Source organism: Ptiloglossa arizonensis, chromosome 7 (genome assembly GCF_051014685.1).
Source record: "Ptiloglossa arizonensis isolate GNS036 chromosome 7, iyPtiAriz1_principal, whole genome shotgun sequence".
In the NCBI taxonomy this organism is placed as follows: domain Eukaryota; kingdom Metazoa; phylum Arthropoda; class Insecta; order Hymenoptera; family Colletidae; genus Ptiloglossa; species Ptiloglossa arizonensis.
This window is the reverse complement of record NC_135054.1, coordinates 10,168,874-10,194,580: the sequence shown is the minus strand read 5'-3', so window position 1 is coordinate 10,194,580 and position 25,707 is coordinate 10,168,874. Positions and strand designations below refer to the sequence as shown.

Genomic DNA, 25,707 nt, shown 5'->3' with positions numbered 1-25,707 from the left:
AGGCATTTACCGAATGTTACACAATATCGAATGGGAAAATAATAATAATATTTTCAAATCAAAAAGCTAAATATAGTAAAATAAATGTTAACCTTATCAATGATATTGATACCTAAGTGTGTAGTTAATTTTCAAGCTATTTTTAGTATTATAACGCAACAATGATCACGGAAATTATGAATAAATGTGTATAATTAAATTTTCCAGTGATGCAACTCGATAACTTTGCCACAAGATCGATATCGATTTGAATTTCTGTTTATTGCGCATAAAACAATTGGTCCTTGAAAGGGTTAGTTAATCCCTCTGTTCCTCGTGAAACAATATAGAATCGACCACACCAGACTGATTCGTTGAAACATGATTTCCAAAAGAGGTCCTCCAATTCGTGACAAATACAGTAATCGAATCACAATGAAACATATTACCCTCAACTGTGGAGAATACTCTGAATCTCCAAACAAATACCAATCTTCCATGAAGATGTCCACGATTGTTAAAGAATTAATCGAATAATACTGTTCTCGAACGGTACAAAGTTTCTTAATACCATTTAATTCTTGTCGTGCTCCTCCGCCTGAAGTATTAAACAAATACACGAAATAACGAACCATCGATGTTATAAAAAGTATCAACGTACAAAGCATCGAGTGAAATAAAGTGTTTAAATCAAGAAACAATAATTGTATTTCTCCTTATGGAAGCGAAATATAAAATCAAAAATCGTCTTTCAACAATACGATAACAGGTTACAAAATCAACTAAAATATAGCAACAAAATAATTGATACAATGTGCGCCAGTCTGAAGACACAAATTGAAGCTACGAATCCGATTTCTCCGCTTCTGAGCAGACAGAGATTCGCGCGATCCCTCAACTTCGCGATTCTGAAAATTTTTAAGAAACGCGTCACACGGGAGGTCGATTTGAATTTAATTAACTCAACCATAGCCAATTTGGCAAGATGCTCCCATTATAGAAGCTGCCGTTAATCGGATAAAGTCTGCGGTTTACGTAGGAGCGGTAGATATCACGATGCTATGAAATGTCTTGGGATCTCGTAGGGGTTCTTCCTCCTTTTCACCCTCTCCTGAAACCCTTCGCCACCTCCCTTCCTGTCCCCACCGTCTTCCACGCAAGTATTTGACTTTCAAATAGCACCTAGGCACTGCCGATATAGTACGTTATAACCGAGCACTCCATTTCGAGAAGCAATTCCACTACCTGACGAATAGCCGTTACCTCGGACTAACGATAACTCGATTCACGCTTGAAACGCTGGATTTTTCCAGAGAACCAACAACATTTCCCGTCCAGTTCTGAACGTACAATTTTGTGGTCAATTATCCGCTTCGCGATATCTTTGCGCATTTTTATTTTTTTTAGAAAGACGCTTCCTTTGGCTCATAATTAAAGAATAGTTGAATTTTAATCACAGGATTGTATTTATGGAATTGGCGGGAAAGTTCTGTCGTGGTTTAATGTGTACGGATAATTCTATCGTTTGTAAATAAACTGGGAGAATTATAAACGACTGAAAGAACAAACGAAAGTTTGTTAAATTACACTTGGTACAGATACTTATGTATTGGTTGAATTAACCGTAAAAGCGACGATATTGTTATTTTTGATACAGAAAATCAATTGTGTTTAGATTTAATTAATGTACACTTGCTCTGGTAAAAATTTATACAAGTTTGTACTAAAATATCGTAAGGAGACATTGAAAGAAAATGAAAAGCAGATGGCTCATTTAGGGGTTTCTATCTAGTTCCAAATTCTAAAAATTGATTGATTTTTGGGATTCTTTTTGAATGATATTATTGGACACGTACTATTTGTATATATATTTAGTTTCGTTTTTTCGGGCCACCGGAATTTTATTAGCGTGTAAAAGAAAAGTATTTACGGTTGAGAGAACCAAGAAGGAAATTTTTAATCCGAATAATTATAGTTATTGGTCGTTTCAAAATGTATAAAAAATCCCAAGAGTTCAGAGATTCAATTTTTGGATTAGTTTCTTGACTTCTTCTAATGGTAAAAAAATCTTCAAGAATATCGAGTTGATATTTGTATGGACGATGGAGGAATATTTACTTTATGTATATGTAAAACTTCTAGTCAATCGATCCATTGGTTTCCGAGAAATTACGTTATCGAACTTGAGAAATGTTGTTTCGAGAAAAACGGCTTTAAAGTTTCGTATACAATGTTAAAGTGTATAAGGAGTTCGATTTAAAGTCTTACAAGTTTGGCTTTCGAATTTCATCCTAATACTTTACGATCATGTTTCCAAAGCTCCAAACTTGAAGGAAATGCAAAAAGAAAGAATTGTTTTTTTTTTTCTTTCAATCTTAAAACTAGACAGATCTCTTAACCTCCTAGTTACTTTAACAATAAAAAGAATGTTAGTATAATTGAACGGTTAAAGAAGTAAAGAGCTCAAAAGGACTAAGCAGTCGTATGCTTATTCTTCGTAAGGATACTGTTAATTAATTAATTGTTAAAAGCAGAAACTCTTTTAGTCAAACGTATAAAACAAAAAGAGAACATAATGCAAGAAAAGCCAATGGTTACAAGAATAAATAATCAATGTAACGATCAATGTTTCAAGTTTTCTAACATTCTTGGTTATTAGTCGTAATCGTTCATATATACTTCGTATATGTAAGAAGATTTCGTTTATTTTACAACTTCAATAAATAATTATTACAGAAGTTCTTAACACGTTTACCAATAAGTGATTCATCATATCGATCATTAAAATTTTTAAACAACAGATTCTTCCTACAACTATCAATATTGTTATTGGAAATAACTTAAATTGGGGTCGAAATATCATTGCTCGTATTATGCTTGTGTTGTTCGTTTTCGTTTCCCTAATACTAGACATTCTGTATGAAATTGTTGCATTTGTCAAACGGGTAACTTCAGAACCGGACTGTTTGTCGAAATTTCGGGAATGTTTTCCGAAATTTCCTCAGGTAACGCAAACATTTGCGATGGAAACTCGTATCGGTTGCGAGTTTCGCGTTAATTGTTATAACATTCCAAACCCAATCCAATTTAAACTTAACGCATTATCCGTAGGACACGTAGCTTCACGTTTCTTGTTGACTAATGACGAATCGCGAGACTCGAGGTTGTTTGTTTTTGTCGATTAGCAATGGCTCGTGAACCACTTAACAGAATGAATGTAAAATCGGAGAGTAAAGAAATAAAGGATTAAATCGAGAAGTAGCTAACGATACAAATACTAATTTGTAATCAACACCGAACGCACATACAATAAGTATAAAAAAGTTTCGTTAAGAACGACGATAAAAATCATTTTTCACTTTGAATGTCTCTTACCTTTGTATCTTAATTTCTTTTATTGGTACTCGTCACATTTATACAAACACAGATACACGAAAACATTGAAACAAAACATTCTACGTCATCGTATTATCTAACTATTTTATATTCCCGATCCATAAACATACCTCGACAATATTTACCGGTACTATCGACAAAAACACAGTTGTACAAACCATAAAAAATTAAAAGAACTTTACCATACATCGATAGGTTATTACCGATCGAACACTTTCAATGTGAAAACTCGCGTATTTATCGACGAGAATAAAGCGTCGAAACAAATGGAATCACCCAGTATCTATCGCGACGGGAAACATCGGAATCAAATACGAAATTAAAACACATTACGCGCGCAACGAGTCTCGTGGACATAGACCGGTAGGAAAATTTACATTTCTAAGCCCCCACGTCGCGTTGCATCGCGTTGAATCACGGTCCCCTTTTTCTCGGGAAATTTGCGGAAGCCCGCTATGCGCCGGCTAAAAAACCAGAGAACGAGCACCAATTTTGTTACATCCTCGGGCACACAGCGTGTCATTTCCCCGGGCGAGCTGATCAAAGTAATCTCGGATTAATTAAAATTTCCTACCAGCGATTTGGAATTCCTGCTCACGCGGATATCTGACAGCGACGTTGATTTAGGGGGCTCGATAAAAATTCCGCAAGAACGTGGAGCGAAGATCGCGGGTTATATCCAACCGGCGTCCTACGTGTTCCACGGGCCTTCTTTTTCGTCGAAAAACGATTAACAACGGTATATACATATTTATGCGTGGTAATTTTTCATTTTCGTCCCGGCCGATTTTTATCTTCGCCGATAAGCTAATGAATATTCATATAATTCCGGATCGCGACGAGAGTCGCGTTTAATATTTATTCGCTTTTAATATTTTTGCCTCGCGGTGATCGTTCCCAGGAACGACGTGCGCCGAATTGTTTCACGGGGCAATTTCCCGATGATGATCGCGGACGAATCGCACCCGTCTTTCGAACGAGCCCTAGGCGGAATTTTCACGGCCGTAATTTTCCAGAGGGGTTCGTTGAAACGAGTCGTTCGCCGGCTGTTACCGCTGGCCCGCGACCGGCTCGCGAAATTCGGGCGTTCGGTGTACGCAGCATTCTTAAACCAGCGCAACATCGGCCGTGTGTTGGCCAAGTGTTCGCAACCAGGTGTTCCACGAACAACGGAACTCTATCAACGATTCCGCGGTGAACGTTTCGACCGCGAGCAACCGCATTTTCTGGAGGTGCGAGACGGAACGAGCGAAATTTCCGCGTAAAGGAAACCTGTTCTTGGGAATTGGGTTGCGATCTCGCGTATCGGTACGTACGAACGGAATAACGATATCTTTACAGCGAATCAAATAAGTGAGAATGTACCTCACGCCCGGTGTGTACACGGGTCGAGTCGATGCGAATCGTTAGACGAAATATCTCGGTGTTTACCGATTCGTCTCGTACGAAATAGTAATATATAATTGTGTACAGGACGAATCGATGTGAATCGTTATACGAAATATCTCTGTGTTTACCGATTCGTCTCGTACGAAATAGTAATATATAATTGTGTACAAGTCGAATCGATATGCATCGTTATACGAAATACCTCTGTATTTGCAAAGATTAGAAAACATCTTGTACGAAATAGTAATATATAACTGTATTCAACGAAGCCCAATGAACGAACACCTTTTCAAGTTTGGAATACTCGGTGTTGTTCTCAAGAACCGTTGTTCCTTCGTGATCGACGAATCGGAGTTAATAATACCATGCTGGTGACCTTTGATCCCGATGATCAGTTTCCTTTTAGACCGAGCTACGTAATACTTATTAAACAAACTTTGCATTCAGTTTTGTAAATGATATTCGATCCTGTCTAACTGTAACTTGCCGATCGTTTCAAAAACATTTTCCAGATTAATGATTCAAATCTCTCAAAAGCGAAACGCAATGGAATATTTGATCTATCGATAAAAGCATGTTGCACTACACCAGCGATCGTGCTGCCGAAATTATTTTTCAACGTTTCTAATTACACTCCCGGACAAATATAAAACAGGCTTGTGTCGCGTTTGGTTCTTCGACGATCGATATTTTCTATTCGCGATCAATTCCACGTAAGTAGTACCCCAGAGTAATATAACGCAAGGACAAAGGATCGACGAAAGAATAACAAGGACGCAAAATGATATCGCGCGTAAAATCTAGAAAAAAGTATGTAACGTAAAATAACGAACGCAATTATTTCTATAAATTCGAAGAAACTACAACGAGCGAAAAACCGGTAGTTCGGACCCACCGGGGTTAAAGTAGCCCCTGAAGTGGGTCACGCATATTCCATTACGTGTGTAATGGCTACAAAACAATGAACGCAATTAGTTTGCATCTTTTGCGCTCGGTGGAGACTCTATTCCATTTCTCTAAACTCGAAGAAACTATAACGAGCGAAAAACCGATAGTTCGGACTCACCGGGGTGAAAGTAGCCCCTGAAGTGGGTCACGCATGCTCCGTTACGTGTGTAACGTAAAACAATGAACGGAATTAGTTAGCATCTTTTGCACTCGGTGGAAGCTCTGTCTCGTTTCGATAAAACTCGAAGAAACTGTAACGAGCGAAAAAGCGATATTTCGGAGCCAACGGGGCCAAAGTAGCCCCTTAAGTGGCGTATCCCTGAAGTGGGTCACGCATATTCCATTAGACTCCGTACATACGGTAGTTGAAACGTAGAGCAATGAAAATTCAGTAACGTGTAAACTCACCAGAACTTTCACCATGTATACTCTCCAGGTCTAAAATCCAGCCCAGTCGAATCGGCAGTCGCGCAGCTTAAAATGCCCGGTGCAACGCGCCGTAAGCTTCTCCTGAAAAATTTTTGCACCGGTTAATGGTGAACCGTGCGGCCGTGTTTGCCGGGCAAATATTTTAGAGCAACAGTGAACAGGGTAGGGGGAGGACGACGGGCGGACACCCGCGGCTCGCTGCTGTTTAACATAGCGGAACGGCTTCGGAAAATTGGGTTATATAAATATCCTTCGGAGGCGTTAGAACGCCACGGCGACGGAACCAGGGCCTGGCCTTTTCACCGCGGCTACGTACAATCGTAATTAAGATTCGCATTAGGTCCCTGCGCTGGCATGCTTTTAATTATCCAGTGCATTCATCCGCGCGGCCTAACGAAGTAGCGAGCGCGGAACCGCCTGTTGCCGATGCAGGCACCGGCAAGGTTAACAAAGTTTCCTCCAAGAAAGAACGAGGGAAGTAAAGCGCGACGCCTATTGGATTCCCAGCAGCTTGTCACGCGAAACGTGGTCTCGAGCCCGCGCGAATCTAACCCGGATCTTCGTCTCTTTACCGACCCCCTTGGGGATCGTTCTTTTGTTCCGCGATTCTGTTCATAATTTCATGTTGACGCGCCTGGGGTACGAGATAACGAGACCACGTGTCCATGTCATGGATTTTACAGAATTCCCTTTATGTCGGGCATCGTAATTGTACGATTCGTGCCGCCGCGCTCGTACATTTCTCGATGAAATTTACGACACGGACTTATCTTCGGGTGAAGTTCCCGGAGCCGTTACCGGAGTTACGACCGTGTCTATATTAAACTTGGTGAGTTATTTGGGTCTGTTTCGACCCTTCGCGTCCTCGTAATGTATTGTTCATCTTTTTTGCTCTCGAAGCCGTTTATCGGTGATCTCGTTACATCGTAAGGTCAGACAGGAATTCTATGCGTTGGAGACATTTTTGATCGAAAAATTAGTGCAGTCGAACGGAAGAACGGTTCAAGGTTGAGAATAAATAATACGGTGACTTTTAATCGAGTGCACACGTTGGAAATGTAATTCGTGATTTCGATCCTGGTTGTGATATCACTTTCGCGATGTAATTAGAATTATAGTAGTTTTTATCGTTAACAATTGGGGTTATTTTTCTCTATTACTGTATGTCGTGTTTTCGTATACTTAAATTTACATTTCTTTTTCTCGTTCATTGTGGTTAATAAAGTCGTTGAGTAAAAAGAGCGAATAAAAGTTTATACGTGTAGCACGAGTAGTGCAATTCGATGCAATTATATTCCCCTTAAGGTTCGTAATAGAAGAATGTGGTACGGAAAGAAGTGTAATAATATGTTGCTTCCAATGACTTTTCTACAAAATGTAATTGTACAGTTTTTTGAAGATTGAATCGTATTTTTCTTTGCGCATGCATCGAGTCTACCCTTTATTCTTCTTACGAACAGTATACGGTAATATATCCGAAAGATCAATATTTTCCAACGTATTTAAAAATTTTCAATTATGCGCATACACGTAAAATACACGTAATTTCACATATTTTTCAATGTTCTACACTGTACTTTTTATGCGCGGAATAACATAAATAATTGAAACGTGTAAACAGAAACGTTGACTTCGTTTTAAAAAATATCGCATCTGCACTTTGCAGATGCATCGACGTATTTACGGAAAAAGTAACATCGTACGAAGTCATCTCGTATTTTGTAATTTTTGTTATTACACCGAAGAAGATCCGAAACGTTGAGGTATAATTCTAATATATATTCTTCATGATCAATCATTGTATGTTACATATTCTCATTTGTTCATTAATGACAAAATATACTTAAGTTAACAGTGAAAACTAGGAAACTTACTAACAAATAATAATTTCAACTTATTTTTTCCAACGATGCAAATTTCATACGCTTTACAAAAATCTAAGGTTAAATTATCACGATTACAACAAATCGGTCGAAAAGAAATCCTGATCCGCGTAAACAATTGTTACAAGGGAATAACATAATTATAAAAACTGGCCCGACAGAGAATTAATAAACATAAAAATTAACGACACATGTCGGCACGTTAATCGAAGTTGGAGAATAATCAAATCATAGAGTACACTCTTAATTATTTACTTTTCGCTTGCTACTGTTGTAGAAAATTATTGCATTTCGATTGCTCTCTTCGCTTTTCTTGTTGTTTCGTAATTAGTGCATTACAACGGTAATTATGGAAATACTCGCAGGTCGCTGGTCGAAATGGAGATGACTCATTAGTCTAGCAGAGTCGTTCGTTGAACACGTGGTTAAGACAGATTGATATGCCAAACTTTCGACCTATCGGATACCCATTATACACGATTAGTGCCAGATCCGTTATCAGCCACAATTAATCTACTGACGACCACTAATTCAATAATAAGTATCGAATAAAGCATCAAGTGCAAGATATTTTCGAAAAAAGCGCATTTAATTGTTTATCGGTTTGATATATCATCGAATGGATCATCGAATTTGAATCAGAGACTACCTAGTACCGAACAAAAACATTAATAGATGCAATCTATTGTTATTTCTAAAAAATGAACAAGATCGAAAGATAGAGGGTCCAATTACACATATTGGCTTTCTTTCTAAATTTTTGACAGTATTTCCCTTGTATTTGGAAATTGTTCGAAATTTTTAAATGTCACAAATGATTCATTAAGGCTTCTAATTTAGAAACATAACATTATATCTTTATTATTCTTCTCAACAGTCCGGAGCACATTTCCCACCGAATCCTCGTTTGCAAATCTTTTACTATCGAAGCAGAAGTTTCGCAGAAGAGTATTGCGCAACGGGCAATTAAATGAATTCATCCAGCGAAGAATTAATAAAATAACCATTCACCTTTAATATGCATCCAGGCATATTCTTCATCTCGTTCAACTCGTTCCCTCTATCGTGAGTTTTATAATTGCAAAAGTCGAAATGTATTAAATAATACTTCTTCTAATGAAACAAATAAACACGTGTACCGAACACGTTTCTGTTTCGTTCACTTTAGACGCGCAGAGTGAAATACGTACTCTGTTCGTGAGTTATCGAACGCTCAGTAAATGCTGAATAAAAAAGAATTGTCGTTACAAAATTACGTGTATCGTGAAATAAAATCAACACGTATGTATCAATGCTCGAGGAAATTTAAATTATATTTTACGTGAAGGATTCAATGAAAGAATTGCCGAACAATCTTAAATTCCCTGTTCATTGATATATCTATCTCGATTAGAGATAATATCGATGAATTTTTTCAGTATTTCTGTACTAATATATTCAGTATTCTGTACAAACTTCTTATAGTATTTTAAATAATTCCTCTATCGATTTTAAATATTCTCGTTTATTACATATTCATTTGGATTACACACACGCGTCATAAATCTCACTAAACAATAAAGTAACTCGAAATAAGTAAAAATATGTATAACGAAATGAAGCGATAAAATCATTTCAGGAAATTACGTATAAAAATGAATGCAATTGTTAGTCTTGGACTCTCGACTTCTTTGTCGTATAAATTGTATCGAACGGTGAAAGAATAAGACATTTAAACATTTCATTCGTTAAAAACACAAGAATGATCCGGTGTACGCGCAACATTAATTACAAATTCTCGTCTTTCGAAAGAACTGGCAATGTCCACAAGTATTCAACGCTCCTTATCATAAACTAACACCGTTTACTCCTGCTGTAATTAATATTCAAAATCCATCAATGACCGGATAATTGCTCCCTCTTTGCGCAGCCAGTATCGACTCGGCTTCTTCTCCGCGCAATTATTAAGCAAAGTATTCAATTAATGCGCGTTGTATTAACATAACATCAGCCCAACCCCCCGTGCGACCTGGAATTTTATGCGAGCTGCATTCAGGACGCGCGCGCGCGCGCGGGCGCGAAGAAGCAACAAAAAATAAATAAGGCTCCACGGCGCCGTTACGCTCTCGTATTCCACGGTGTTAGCATTTTTGAGTTAATTACGGGCGCAGAACAAAAAAAGAGAAAATGCGGAATTAGTAGTTCCGTGAGTGAACAGCGGGAGTCCACTGCTACTCGTTGTACATATGTATGCACGTTCTATTAGATGTACAGCCCCGAAATCGTGATACTCGACGAAATTCTAGTGTTTTTGCGCCGTGGACGAGCGACGAATTAAAATCTTCCGGCCCCTTGAACGCACGATGAAAGAGAATCACTTAAAACGGTTCTCTCCCCGACGACGAAAAATGTTCCGTACGCTGGCGCGTTTCGTACAGGAAATGATACCAAGCAGTTTGAAGGTTCCGCGCTTTATCAGTGGACAGTGGAAAAGGGACGCGTGAAAATTTTCGTCACATCGAAGTGTAAGTGTGAGATAAATATCGGTGTGACTGGGTGTGAATGAAAAGTGTTTTCGACAGAATAACCAGCAGCGAATGTTTATAGTTTACAATAGGTGTTGCGAGGCAAATAACGAAGGACAATTTCCATTGCCCTTCGTAAAGAAAGAATCTTCGTGACCTTCTAGAAGAAAGACAATTACCTTCGACGAAAATATTAGATTGATAAAAAAGACGTATGTCAGAATTGTTATGAAAAGTAATTCTTGTAAAGTATACGCACAGAAATTTCTTTGAGAAAGATTATATACTATAATTATGTATTTGTTCAAAAATAGCTAAATTGCAAATATTTAAGAATTTGACAAATTTCGCAATGGACAATATATATAATTGTATAAAGTTTACGATCGATGACAGTTTCTATTCGTAGGACGACGAGAAGATAAATTCTATGTATCGTTTATGCGGTGGAAGAAGGTTGATCAAGATTTATTTACAATTCGTCATTTACTTCTTGAAATGGTACACAATTCTGAGATAAGACAACAGAGACAAGAAGATAGATTTGTAGAAGAAAAAAAAGTTTGTCGAGAAACCATTTCTGCAGCTCGGAGCGGATATTTGACTCTACTCGCGAAAGAATTCAGACTGCGAATCGATCACTCGATGAATGAAATAATTTCGTATTCAAGATGGGTAAGAATGTTTTCTGATATCATAGCAATTCCACCGTGACGTTATCATTCTCAATTTATGCTGCGACTCATTAATATTAAACCGTTCGTTCCTACACTTTTCTCGTGGAATCGAAAATATACTGACACTGAAATCTGTTCAGGTGTTCTACGCGTAAAAGTAATCCTACCCAATGAAATATCCAAAGCTCGATGACCTGTTCTCATTGCTAAGGTATTCGCGATCAAAGTATACCGTATTAAATAATGTTTAAAATTTATACCAAATTAAATCTTATTCCCTTTAATTCTTTCTTTCTTCCTGTAATACGTTTGGTATACGATCTCGAAAGTAAATGAAAATTGAACAAATTCGTATCTACAGTTTGATAAAAAGAACTTTGTTTAATTTCTAAACAGACACACGGATACAAAATGTGCACAAGATATAGTACAACGGTGTATTTATAAATCCATGTGTAACTCGAAACCGCGTAACTCGAAGATTAACCGTACGACGAATATTGATTTCTTGGGCCCTTAAGAGTGTAGCACATCCTTGAAATCGAACTCTAAATTTATCTATCAAAGCGTCGCGTCAAAGTAATCGATTACTTGACGCGATGGAAACTGTCATCGATCATTTTTAGATCGAGGTTTCGATTTCACTCGTAAAAGCGAAACGTGTACAATGACGACTTAAATCTTTCCCAGACGCAGTTTTTATTGCTCTCGTCTAAGACATCTACGATCGGTAAACGTCAAGATCAGTTTGATTTGTCATCCGAGTAACCATACGAGGCGTCCATCTTTCATCAAATTAATGGTCATTTGACAGACGAAAAAAATGGCGAACGACACGTTGACGGTTTCGCTATAATTTTAAACGTATGCACGGTATTGGATTACGTCCAGATCCGAGTTATAGTTGCACCACGTATTCACCCGATTCGAAATAGAATGACTCATAGACAAAGACCTTGTTCTAATTCAAAACGAAACACGGAAAAGCTGTGGACCGTATCGAGTCGCTTCGTGGATTCTGAGAGCGGCATTATCCGCCTGCAACAGAAACGCGGTTATTTCTGCGCGTTTATGCGACAGGGAATTCCAAAAAGATAGTAACGAATACGAGCACTCGAGTGGAGGGAAAATTTTCCTAAGTAGGCGAAAGTGACGTCAAGTTTCTCCCGGCAGCGCTTTCCCATGGACCATTAAAATCTGAACGTTGTTCGTTCCAATTCCTACGGATTCTCTGCCAGGTTCAATATTGAAATGAAAACTTATATTTTTGCGAAATGAAAGGTTAAATATCGGGGAGCAAAATTATTCACAAAGATTTGATTTTCAAAGAGCACGGTTCATAACTTCGGAGCTACTACAAAGTTGAGTTTTTCGCGTGAAAAATGTTTAAATATATGGAAAAAGAAAGTGGAAGTAATTAAAAATTGAATAGACGCGGTGTACAATTATAGGTTTGAATTCATATACTTGTTCCGCGCAAACATCTGTTGTAATTGAACTGTATTAATTACGCTTGAACTTATTTTATTAGATATGATTTTTTCTTACTCTTTTCAGTTTTGTGCAGTTTCTTCTTTCGATGTACATTCGATTGTATTAAATGTAATTTTTACACGTCGTACGCATACAATTATGTACATATTTCTTTCGACGTATTTCATTTCATGCTCTATGAAGGGAGCCGAAACGTTGTCACGAATAAATCAATTTTCAATAAATCACTTTTCCTTGTTCCTCTGGAATACCAACAAGGAAAACACGATTGCCTCTCGTCCGTGTAATTTCATTTACCGAGAAGCAAATAACTAATACAATTTTCATATTTAATTATATTTTTTTATTTTCAAATCAATTACGTTAGATCGAGTCCACGTCCAATTTTATATTCAGATTCTCACAATATCCAAACAGCTGTACCTGTGTATATTCGTATTAATTATTTTTACTTCAAACAACTTCGGTTCGTCCCCCTCCCATCTCGTCCTTCTTTATTTCACTCTCCTATCCTCGTCCTTTTCTTCCCTTATTACGCTTTACATTTTCTTTCCTTAGTTTCAAAACAATAAACTCGCATAGCCTGAAGAGAGAGAGAGAGAGAGAGAGAGAGAGAGAGAGAAAGAAACCAGAGACTCGAAACGTTGCTATTGTTGCTCTTGAAAAAGTAAAACAACGTAGATTCCCTCTATAATTAACGAAAAAATCTCTCGACTCCCGTCTAACCCGTTTAAAAAACCAGACAAAAATATATTCTCATTTACACAGTGAACGTATTCGTTACAATCTATGTATACTACTGTCCGTGCAAATTCATTATTATTAGAATCACGCGCCCGAGAGACTAATGCGAGTTTCCTGAAATTCAGACGAGCCATCTCCTTTCGTCAAGTATTTCGGTACCGCGTTGTTCGAATGCCATCGATACGTGCATATATCGAGGGGTTTCCATACGCCGTTTACGAGGTAAACGACACCGCGGCCGTAACGGCAATCGTTAGCGCACTCGATCAAACGAATCACCATATGGAAATAACGAGGGGAAAAAGGAACATACGTGTACACCTATCAGCAGTCTTGGCGCTGTCTATGATGCAACAAATCCGACGTGGTTTCGTCATTACGAGCTAAACGACAACGTCCAGCAGAAATCGTTAGTGTATGATCTATATTAGCCACGGAAGGGGTAAGAGGCGGAACGAGGCGCGACAAGAAGCGTGTGTAGAAAAGCAACATGCTAGTAATCTTCCATTTTATGGACCAAGACAGCACGTTGGCGGAGCCGTTGCCAAAGCTATTTCCAGGCAGCGCTGACTTTGCTTCGGCGACTCTCGGGTTTCTCCTCAGCTGTTCGTCGGGATCCGCGTGCACTGCGGTGTAATACCATGAGACGTAGCCAAACGTCCGTTCTTATGGTTTCGTCGAATTAGTTTCAACTGGCGTCGTGCAATTGTCAGAGATAGAGTCACAAAACGGCTCTTCAGAACGGCAATTGCCGGGTGCTGACGATAGCTGTACGTGAATACTAATTGCCATTGCGCTTATGATTCTCGATTACGGCCTGATCCTTGATTATTGCGGTCATTTTTATCGCTACGGTATCGTCACGGTATTTCGTTCCCTCGTGCAAGGATATAACGGTTCGTCTAAGCTTCCTAGGTGTTCGAATACATGATACTTGGATCATTCTTAATTTAAAATTGTATTATTTTCTTCGGATCGAGAATAGGTAACGATTGTAATTCTTTTCTGTCGATGAAATTACACAGTATTTTAACCGAGAAATTTGCTTAGATGTTTGTACGATTTTGAGGAAAATGTATGGATTCTTATGTAACAAAAACATTAATAATTAAACATTACGAGTTGAAATATCGTGTTTATGTACGTTTGCAGTGCTACAGGAATGGTCATAGTAAGATACATTACGTTGGGCAAAAATTAATAATTCGAATTAATTTTAACTAACTGATCAACTAACCAACTTTTGTACAATTAATTTAGGGATTATTAAATGAATGTACTCGAAAGTTTACTAGTTTGGTTTAGGAAAAATATTTAGTAATTGGATGAAAACAATTAATTCTTTTTTAGTCTATAGAGACACTGTTATGAGTAATATAATATCTCATATATTGTTATTTTTTTCTAGTGGTAAAAGAGTTGTCAATATTTCTTCACATGTTTGTCATTATTCAAAGCTATCCATCATCATTATATTTTACGTGAAATTTTTTGTACGATAGGAAGCTTTAGGCATCAAACTTTGTTTCATACAAGAAGGTAAAATATTTAGAAAACGTTCTTCAATAATTCTCTGTTTAACGTAGTTAAATTACCAAGTGTTTTATTAAAGAAATACTCTGTTTAACAAGTGTTGTATTAAAGAAATACTCTGTTTAACAAGTGTTGTATTAAAGAAATACTCTGTTTAACAAGTGTTGTATTAAAAAAATACTCTGTTTAACAAGTGTTGTATTAAAGAAATACTCTGTTTAACAAGTGTTATATTAAAGAAATACTCTGTTTAACAAGTGTTGTATTAAAGAAATACACTTGATGGTTTGCTAATTTTTATTAATTCTCTCAAGAACAGTGTTATTAATCTAGACTAACACTAACCAGTACACACTGAGTACCGAATCCTCTCTAAGTCTTAAATCTCTCTTTTGAACACCCGACCTAATTTTGTCGAATAAAAGCTTGTCAGATTTAATAGCAATCATCTCATCGAACAAGTAAGTATATATTGAACCTTTCGCGTATCTTTCAATATACTTTACCACGTTGTTTAAATCGGTTAATAATTGAGACCCGACCGCAATTATTGAGTTCCTTTCGCGTTCCTTTCGAGTTCCATTCGATTCGATAATATATTCAAAGGGAAGGGAAAACTATCCGCTACTCTTGATGAAACATTTCCTTCGTTTGCAGAGCGCTTTCTTCGAATCTACGGAACGTCCCCTGTTCTTTCGGCGCGTTAATTTTCTACGATTTTAAACGCCGACCGGAATGAATTAATTAAATCAAAGATTCGCGAAATCTGTTCCGTCGCGTCAGGGCTCTTGCGAAGACGTTTCTACTCCTCGAAGAAGAGGTCAAGATTTCAATCTGATAATTGTCACCCTCAGCGACTTGAGACCCCACTAGAGCCACATCCTTACACGAAAAATATCCTCCCTAGTATTTTAAGAACACTTCACCATTCCCCCGGTACAAATCTATATTAATTAGTAGAGCGTAGAGTGTATTAATTAGTTAATACTAATTTGCGAAATAGGTTTCCCGTTGGTGTAAAACGTTCGATAAAGACTAGCGATTCCTTTTGGAAAGAGATAAAAAAGAGTGAAGCTTCTTAAGAAATAAATTGTACACGAAACGAGTAAGTATTATAGAGAATTATTTTAGTTTCTCTAATCAGAATTACAATTTTACCATTTATTAACAACCATGATGAATTATTACTTGTTCTGTTTCTTTCGGAAAATTTACCTATAGATATATAAATTTCGAATTTTAACGTAAAGATTGATACAAAAACGTGTCATTTTAATAATTCGTATCGTTGACTTTAATAACGTTTAAATCAATAACAATTTTCTATAATATTTACAGGTACAACCCAAAACAATCGATAACTAACATGAATCCTTGATTTTGGTATATAAAACGTATTTTCTTTGTATTAAATCACTGTATGCACTCCCGATGCGTTTATAATTAGATCATTCGAATATAACAAATGTAACACGTAATCGTATGGTATGTGCACTAACCACAAATTAACCGTACTTAACGACAAGCAAACTATTAAATTTTACGGTTTAAAATTCCCTCTCTCTTACGCACGTATACATTATTCATTCTTTATGCTACAGAGTAAACGATAATACGCTTTGCTATCTACTTGAAATTCGAAACTGTCCAATTTAATCCAAACCGCGGATAATAAAACCACAAAGCAAGTAGCAATGAAGACATTCAAATGTGAATTTCTCTTTGCGAGCCAGATCAAATTGTCTTACTGTTTCCCATCGAACGTCGATGTGAGCAGTGTCTGCTTGATTTGAACAGTGGCCGTATAAAGGGTCGCATCAAATTTAACTACTTTCCATTCCTAGTTATTTCAGCGTTACGAAGACAGTGGCGCAGTTTCATTTCGGTATAATCGGGCCGTTGGGTCTCGTACGTTTATACAAGGTGTCCCACCAGGAAGAGAACGTCTCATTTATCTCCTCTCCGGTTAAAGAAAATAAACCGAGACATTTTCAAGGTGAACCTCGAGTATTTGGATTGATAAGACACAAGAAACTCACATCGAACTATATATTTCTTTTTCGACAAGTTCGAAGGCTTTCCATAAATAAATCTAAGAATGCTACGTGTACCGAACAGCTTGGTATACTTCTTTATAATATTTCTCACTAACTCGCTTGTTTGTGTCAAAAGATTGAAAAATGAACGAATGTTCGTTTATCAAAGATTTCACGCGTCTATCGAACCATTTAAGTCTACTTCCGATAAACCTATTAGACATTGGTAATAATTTTAGTTCACGAATATTTAAATTTACCGATTCTTAACTTTAAAAACTACCATTCGACAGCTGCCTCTCGATTCACCACCTCCAAACATAATAATTGCTTAAAATTCTCGCTGAGAAACCGATTGTAAATTTCCCATTGAATCGATAAAAAAAAAGAAGAATTCTTTTTTAAATTACTCGATTGTATCATACGTTACAACGAATAATCAAACTGATAATTTACGGTGTTGCTTTCTTTTACTTTTAAGAACCTGTAACTTTAAAAATACCTCCGACCAGGTGGATTTCACATTTTGCGAAATGCACCGCCCTAAAAACGAGAAAATTTCACCGGTCGGGGTAAGTGGTAGAGTTAAAAAAATACAACGAATATTTCGTACCTGTAGTAACGTGGACGATACTCGCGTGTTCTGTTTTTGTTGGATCGCCCAGTACATCGGAGGGATGATATCGCACTCGTGCAAGGGCGCTGCGGACGAAGTACCAATAAAAATTCGTCGTCAAGTATTATTAAATTTCGCGGAGAGCTAATGCGTCAAATCTAGCGCAGCCCGTCGTTGCAACGATGCATGCATCCGCGCTGGAATAAATGGTTCTAATTGCCGGTGACAGTGATAAGGATAATAAAATAACGCGGAAACAGAATTTCGAATGGTACCTCGAAAATTCCTGTATTGTTAACACCATTAGGTCTCGTTAAATCTTCCATGAGGACTGACAGCGTGATCGATTGCTCGAACATTGATTCATCTTCTTCCGCGTTAAATACCGTTACACATTGTGGCAAGAAACCGATGATACCGATGTGTACGAGAAAAATCGGTATCGATGAAATAACGCGTTTCACGTTTATTTCGTTGAAAATAATTTTCCAAAACCTCGACACGGTACAACGTTGCCATAAATCAACTTGTTCCATAAATTCTTGCGTATTTTATTGCGCGAAACTTTCGATCGAATTTAAACGGAAATTAAGATTTTGTAGACCCTTGGGTCGTCGGTACTGCGAGGGGTCCGATACGCTGAACTTACTCGCAGTAACTGTAAACACCAATGGCAGTCAGTTTTAAATAGATAATTCGGAGTACTCGTACTTTGATTCAGCATTCACAAATGAAATAACTTTTCGCTTAATCCCTGGAGACCCTTCGGCTGGCGAAGGCCCCTGAGTCTCTAGCCCCTGAACCCAGTGCCTTAATTCGGTCCTGAATGTAAACGTATTCTTACTCGTTCAAACCGTAACCGTCAATTCTTTATATTCAATTTTCGAACAATTGTCGAAGAAAGTTCGAGCAACTGGGTCGATATTTTTCAATCAAAAGTATTAATGCCCCCTTTTGTGATTCAATAAGGGGGACACAAGGCACAGGTGAACATCAACATAGTTAACGATGAAGTTTATTTCGATGTTGTTTACGTGAACCAAGACGGTACGTGTAAATTGAAATTGGCAACGGACGACTTTTTGAAAATAAACGAACTTATTTCTGCGAAAGCGATATTGAAAAATTAATCCATACTCCGAATCCAGAGATACGAACAAGTTGTACGAAAACGTAACCGCTTTGACAATGATTAACGTTTTGGCATACGTTATGTACCTACATATTTCCCTTGAGCGACATTCGCATAAACGAAAGAAATATCAAACTTACGGTACGACCCAATTTTTTCAAAGGTTTCGACAATTATGAAAATTATTGTACGCTGTTAAGTCCCCGAGTTACGATATTCCATTGGAAACATAGAATGCAACTGTTAACGTTTTAATTTCAATATCAGCTTCGACGATAGTTTCTATCAATAGGAATGAAATCGATAAAAAGTAGGGGGAGGGTGGAAATAAGTACTTTTGTTTTATCCCACAGCTTTATACACAATTTAATGTTACGATGTTAGCCCGTTTCGGTACTTTTAATTACCGAGAAATTTAGCGATTTCACGGGGAATTAGATAATCGAAATAAAACGTTAATACCCTGTACTAATAACTTCAGCATTATTACATCACCGGTGATGATAATGCGTTGAAATTCTCGCGTTCCCTGTCTGCAGCGATTCACGTCATTCGCTACCACCCAACAAATGGCTACGATTGCCAGCGACACTGACAACAATAATAAAATAATGCGGAATACATTGCCAGTGACAGCGAAAAACCGCTGGTTTCGAAGTTTTCAGCTTTCAACGAGCATTTTTCGGAACCGCCGAGTATTCTGCCAGCTGCAATTTCCGACCGTTTCCTATTCGAAAACAGTTTTAAGAGCGCTATAGTGCTCTTCCACGAGTCGCAGTAAATTCATGCAAATGCAATCATTCGTGTCGCAAATTTTTCTCTTCGAATCGCGGTATTATTCAAAAACGAATTCTCAAATAAAACCTGCGGCGGGATGGCTTGAAAGAGGTTTGATTCGGCTAAAATAATGCAATATCTGCCAATAATAAAGCGTTTAAAATCTCGGTACAAAAACAAATGGTATGCAGTATTTGTATACATGTACGTGTACCCAGATACGGTATACAATTTTGCCCGAACTATTTATATGTTATCGATCGAAACATACTCGAGCATCGTTTTCAACCTTTCCGACCCAATGTATAGGGTCTTTAACTTCACACTCTTTGTCAAACGTCAGTCGACCGAGATTAGCTAGCCTTCCACCGTTATTGAAATATCACCGAGGTCATTAAACCGTATCTTATCTATCTATCAATTAGAGTAGAATATTTAAAAATTATACGTATCTCTCGCTGGAATTAAAATTATTTTCACACCCTTACACCGATATACGTAAACTTGCAAGTATCATTGGACCGTTTATGAATATATCTGAATTCAATCATTCGAACATTTAGATATTCGCAATAGGAATATTCGAACTGAAAGAATTGATCGCAAAAAATTGAATATTAATTGTAAGAAAAAATGTTCGAAAAGACATGAATTTTTCAACACTTTATTCCATTTATGTATCCGACCTAAGTATAATATATGCATGTCATCGGAAAGAGTACAACTCTTATTTGAAACATTTTTTAATACATTTCGTAATGTGAGAGTTAGGTAGGCAAGTGTAAAACGGATGGTCTTCTGTATGGAGTACTTTATATAAAACACGACATAGTTTTTAATCGGGAAAATAACCTTCTTAGCAGTACCTGCTCGATACCCAATGCTTGGTAATCGATACTGTGGACTAATTCATTAAGTTGTAAATAATTAATACTTTGACAATAGCGAGACAACAGTAAATAACGTGACTATGATGCAACTCTCTACCATGCTTCACGACTCTCGGCTCAACATTGCCTTTTCTTTCAAAAAAAAAGTCCTAATTCGCTTTCAAACACTATCCTTAAAATTACATTATCTTAAAGCTACGTTTTCTTAAGCCTACACAAAATTACGATACCACAATACGTATCGGTGTTAACAAGTCTGTCATTAAATTGACCCCTTCACGACTCTCGGCTCAACACTGCCTTTTCTTTTGAAAAAAGAAAAGTCCTAAATCGTTTTCAAGTATCATCCTTAAAATTATATTCTCTTAAAGCTACGTTTTCTTAAGCCTTCGCTAAAATTACGATACCACAATACGTAACAATGTTAACAAGTCTGTCGAATCGATCCCATCGCGACTTTCAGCTCAACACTGCCTTTTCTTCCGAAAGAAGGAAAAGTCCTAACCCGCTTTCAAGCACTATCCTTAAAATTATATTCTCTTAAAGCTACGTTTTCCTAAACCAACGCTAAAATTACGATATCACAGTACGTATCGGTGTTAACAAGTCTGTCGAATCGATTTCATCACGATTCTCGACTCAACACTTCCTTTTCTTTCGAAAAAAAAGTCCTAACCCGCTTTCAAGCACCATCTTTAAAATTACACTCTCTTAAAGCTACGTTTTCCTAAGCCTACGCTAAAATTACGATATCACAGTACGTATCGGTGTTGACAAGTCTGTCGTTGAATCGCTTCCATCACAACTCTCAGCTCAACACTGCCTTTTCTTCCGAAAGAAGGAAAAATCCTAACCCGCTTTCAAGCGCTATCCTTAAAATTACACTCTCTTAAAGCTACGTTTTCCTAAGCCTACGCTAAAATTACGATATCACAGTACGTATCGGTGTTAACAAGTCTGTCGTTGAATCGATCCCATCGCAACTACCGGGTACATCGCCTTCGACCGTACAATATTCCATGAAACCGTTGCGCAACGTTCGAACAAGTGCAACGGATCCCTGAGCATCCCCGGAGCGTTCGCAAACGTGTTAAAATCGTCAACCCGTTCTCTGGATCCGCTTTATTCGGTCAGGGAACTGCGCGAAACTCGGCACGTCAGTTGCGGATTCCAGCATGTGTCCCGTCGATTTATCTCGCACACGTGGACCAACTTCCCGTCCGTCGGTGGCCATGATTTCGGACCACCGCGAAGTTTCGCCCGCGAGCGTGGCGAAGAAGCACGAAACAACCGTCGAAACAACGACACCGCGAACTAACGGATCTCGCCCGTTGCCCGGAGGAAACGAGCAAAGCAAAAGGCTCCGTACACGGCTCGAAGAGTACCCGTGGAAATATCGCCGCGTGGAAAACAAAGTGTCGCGAACACTCGCGCGAGAGTTCGTCACCGCGGCAGTCCGCTTTAACGACCGCTCGTGATTCCCGTAATGTTTAATATGTAACGACGTTGACAGTGACGTTGCGGCATCCAAACCGGCGCGTCGGCCGTATGTAAACGGTTCGACGGTAATCAGTGTAGTTGTAATTGAATCGAGCTGTAAATCGACCCAACGATGAATGAAATATAGACGGAACGCTGGAACGCGCGGTGATATTCATTAAAAAAGAAGCTCCGGGATTGGTTCACCGTGGATGCGATTAATTTCGGAAATTCCTGGTGTCCAACGATTGCGAAACGAGCGCGAAACAAGTACGAATCTGGAAACGGAGTATGGGAAAAAAAACTTGACGAGGTTAACCGTATCGACCTCGTCGTAGAGTCTACTTGGAAAAAACTTGGAGGTAACTTTATTTCTGGATTGAACTTGTTCGCCAGGAGTTCCAAAATTTAGAATACTGTGAAACTACGGTTCTGTTTTTAGAGTTCCAGTGTAAAGTTCCATTATTTTCGGGCGATTTTTTTATTTATACTTAACACAGACGCGGGTCTCCGGTTGTAGGCCATTCTTATCTCGTTTTAAATTCCATCGACGAAAGTTATTCTCGTCGATAGAAAATAATCATTGTTTTCGGTATTGCGTATGTGGATTAATGTTTGAGGTTTAATTGTAAGAGAGTTTCCCGAGGAAAACGGTCTGTGTGACGAAAATTGCAATAGATTGACAATCAGGTTTCCGCAAACTTGCTTCTCTAATAAATCACTACTGTTGGAGCTAGTCGATGATTGGAACAAAGTATGTAGATTTGAGAACGTTTACTTACAGAACAGTGAACCGTGTACCTAAAACTGTAAAATTGTGCGTACGTGGAAATACTACAATATCTAACTGGAGTGTGTTCTTGTATGTTTGAACGTGTATTTACGCATGTCCCATCCTGGGAGATTCGCAGACTCTCACAGTAAAATGTGATAATAAATCGATGTTTCGGGTCTAGATAGACGTAGGATTGATAAACACGCGATGATATTACCGTTTAACCACGTAATTGTAGCAGAGTATCTATATTCAAAAACGATTAATTGTAAATCAGGGAACTGTACGCGTGTAGTTTACAATAGAACGGTCTACGATATCTGTAGAATACTTGTTTGTTTGAACGTGTGTTTACACCTGACTCGACACTCGCGAATTCCCCGGATAAACCGTAGATTTCCGGAATGGTGGACGTGACACGGTGAAGATGGATGTATTTTTTCTCGAGTGGTACACTAGTTTTCGGGATTTTAACGTTACACGTCGCCACTAGATTCCCTTTCTGTCAAGCGAGCACTGTTTTCGGATTCTTGGACCTCGACTCGGGAAGTTAAATATTGAAACGACCCATGCCCCGGACCTCAGCTACGAGGTGTACAGCGATCCAATAATCCTAGATTACAATGGTTTGCAGACAATACAACCGAAACCGCGACGCGGGGGCCTTCGAGGCTCTTGCCTGCTTCATTTGCGCTGTAACAAGTGTAACTGAAATGTTTGGGATCGAGGTACTGGGAAATACCTGCATGCTTCGAAGGGAGTTAACTGCGACCGTTAACACGTATGTTTTTACACGCGCGAGAGTTCATAAGAATGATCAATTCCGGCGAGTAACCGATTCTCGATCACCGATCGACACTAAGGATAAAGAGTGGGAATAATAAACGATAGTAATGTGTAAAGATAATATTTCAAGCTTCCGTAATTTATTTAACGTTAATCGCTGCACTGTATCCTCTCGTATCTTATTATTAATAGAGATTCTATTCTATTTGCGAACGGTTGATTTTTCTCTACGAATAAGTTGCTGGAAAGAGGTGCACAGAGAGACATGTAAATTCAACCGTTCCTGTATAAACGAGCAAATAAAGATATCATTGTTTATCCAAATTCGACAACGCTCCTTGCGTTAAGTATGATTTAATAAATGTCTACCACCGGGCAGAGATATACGATGCAAATAAACGAAACGCTTCGTAAACGCAGGTGCAAATTCGTTATATTCACATGCAGATTATCTCACGTGCCCATTTCGAGGCATCCGCAAAATTATGATATAAATGGAAATAACTCTGATTAATAGTGAACTGGCAAAACGGTTAACGTGACCTAGAAGATATTATTAATGGTTACTTTACAATGGATCCAGAATTGAATGCGACTAAAATGATGAGCTGATTTCGTTTGCTTCGCGAATTGTGCAAATTATTCAACGATCCTGATAAAGTCCATTGTATCCCGCGATCCTCTACCCATCGTCACATGAAAATGCAACCTTCGCCTCGTCCAAAATAAATCCTTCGAAATTTCTACCTTTATCGTTCCTAGCGCTGTCGCGGCCCGAATTACGCAGTTTTAATCAATTTCGTCGTCGACACGAATTACAACCTAGCAATCAAAATTGTAACGCGATCGCGATTGTGCTCCGTTTGGGAATCATTAAAATGATCAAACTCGACGCGACGCAACACTGGCAAACGAAATTACGAAAACAATCTACCAACTGACCGACTAACTAAACGTATATCGACTGCTAATCTCGTTGCGTTAGTTCGTCGAGTTGAATACACGTGTGTTAAAGATAACGAATATTTGAATTGAAAAATCCTGTTTCTCGCTTTCTCGAAAATTATAAGTAGTATTGTACTGTAACTTCAGATTCTCGTAATTTTGATAACAAACTTGTTAACGTTCAAATCGAATCGTTTCAATAAATTATGAACATGAGAGTTTTCAAAGCTACTGCTCGGTCAATAAGATACCGAAAGCATTAATATATTTCCCTCGAATGGTATTTTCTAAGAAATCTCTACTCCATAGATAAATAAAAATCCCATTCTGATTCGAAGGCGTTAGTTCGTTGAATTGAATATACCTATGTTAAAGATAACGAATATTTGAACTGAAAAATCCTGTAGGTCGCTTTTTCAAAAATTATAAGTAGTATTGTACCACAACTTCAGATTCTCGTATTTTGGTAACAAACTTGTTAGCGTTCAAATCGAACTATCGTTTCAATACGTTATGAACATGAAATTTTGCGAAGCTACTGCTCGGTCAATGAGATGCCGAAAGTCACAATATATTTCCCCCGAATAGACTATTCTAAGAAATCTCTACTCCATAGATAAAGGAAAATCCCATTCTGATTCGAAGGCGACGACTTAGCATTCCTCGTGTTCTCTAATGAACGCAGATCACGTAAAGTTGAGGGGAGAGCCTCCCCGGTTAACCCTAATAACGCGAATCCTATCTGTAGCATTAAAAATAGCGATTTAAATTCAAATGCAAACTCGCAATCGTCTCGCGTTCGTTTTGTCGTAAAGTCGATACTTAATGGACGTTTCTTGTTTTTCAACGCCATGGAAGAAAGGAAAGACGAAAACGAACATACGTTCGGTGCATCTTTCACGGGAAGACTATGCGCTGCAGGAAACATACGCGAGAAAATCTCCAGGGACTAATGTAATTTGCCTCTGTACAAGACGATCCCTAATCCGTGCGCACGAGGTTACGTGCGATTCCGGCTTTTTCCTCCAGAGAACATCGGATGAAGGTTTGTTCCGCGCCACGGAATTAGATTATGTCTCCGGGAGGAGCAAGACAATGAACTAATTTTTGTCGGGAGGAGATCCGACGGAGACATCGCGCTAATTGCAGAAGATGACGAATGAAGGAGCTGTATGATATTTTACAATACAGGGTAACGAGGCGAGAGTGATTTTTAATCATTACATTGATAATAGCCCAACAAAAGTAGTGATCAACTACTTTTACATTTGAAACGACGTGGAACTTTCGTTAAT

General features: G+C 38.2%; 1 protein-coding gene across 5 annotated transcripts in view; it reads right to left on the bottom strand.

The window, feature by feature from the left end:
* Window positions 1-25,707, bottom strand: part of LOC143149144 (uncharacterized) — a 266,938-nt gene that overhangs the window by 215,244 nt on the left and 25,987 nt on the right. For 4 of the 5 annotated variants that reach the window (XM_076316263.1, XM_076316267.1, XM_076316264.1 and 1 more), the window contains exon 2: window positions 6,121-6,222. In XM_076316263.1, the coding sequence (XP_076172378.1) occupies window positions 6,121-6,135 (15 nt within the window). In that variant the 5' untranslated portion in view covers window positions 6,136-6,222. Of the gene's footprint in view, window positions 1-6,120; window positions 6,223-17,625; window positions 17,650-25,707 lie in introns of those variants that run through there. The other variant, XM_076316266.1, reaches the window with a different exon arrangement.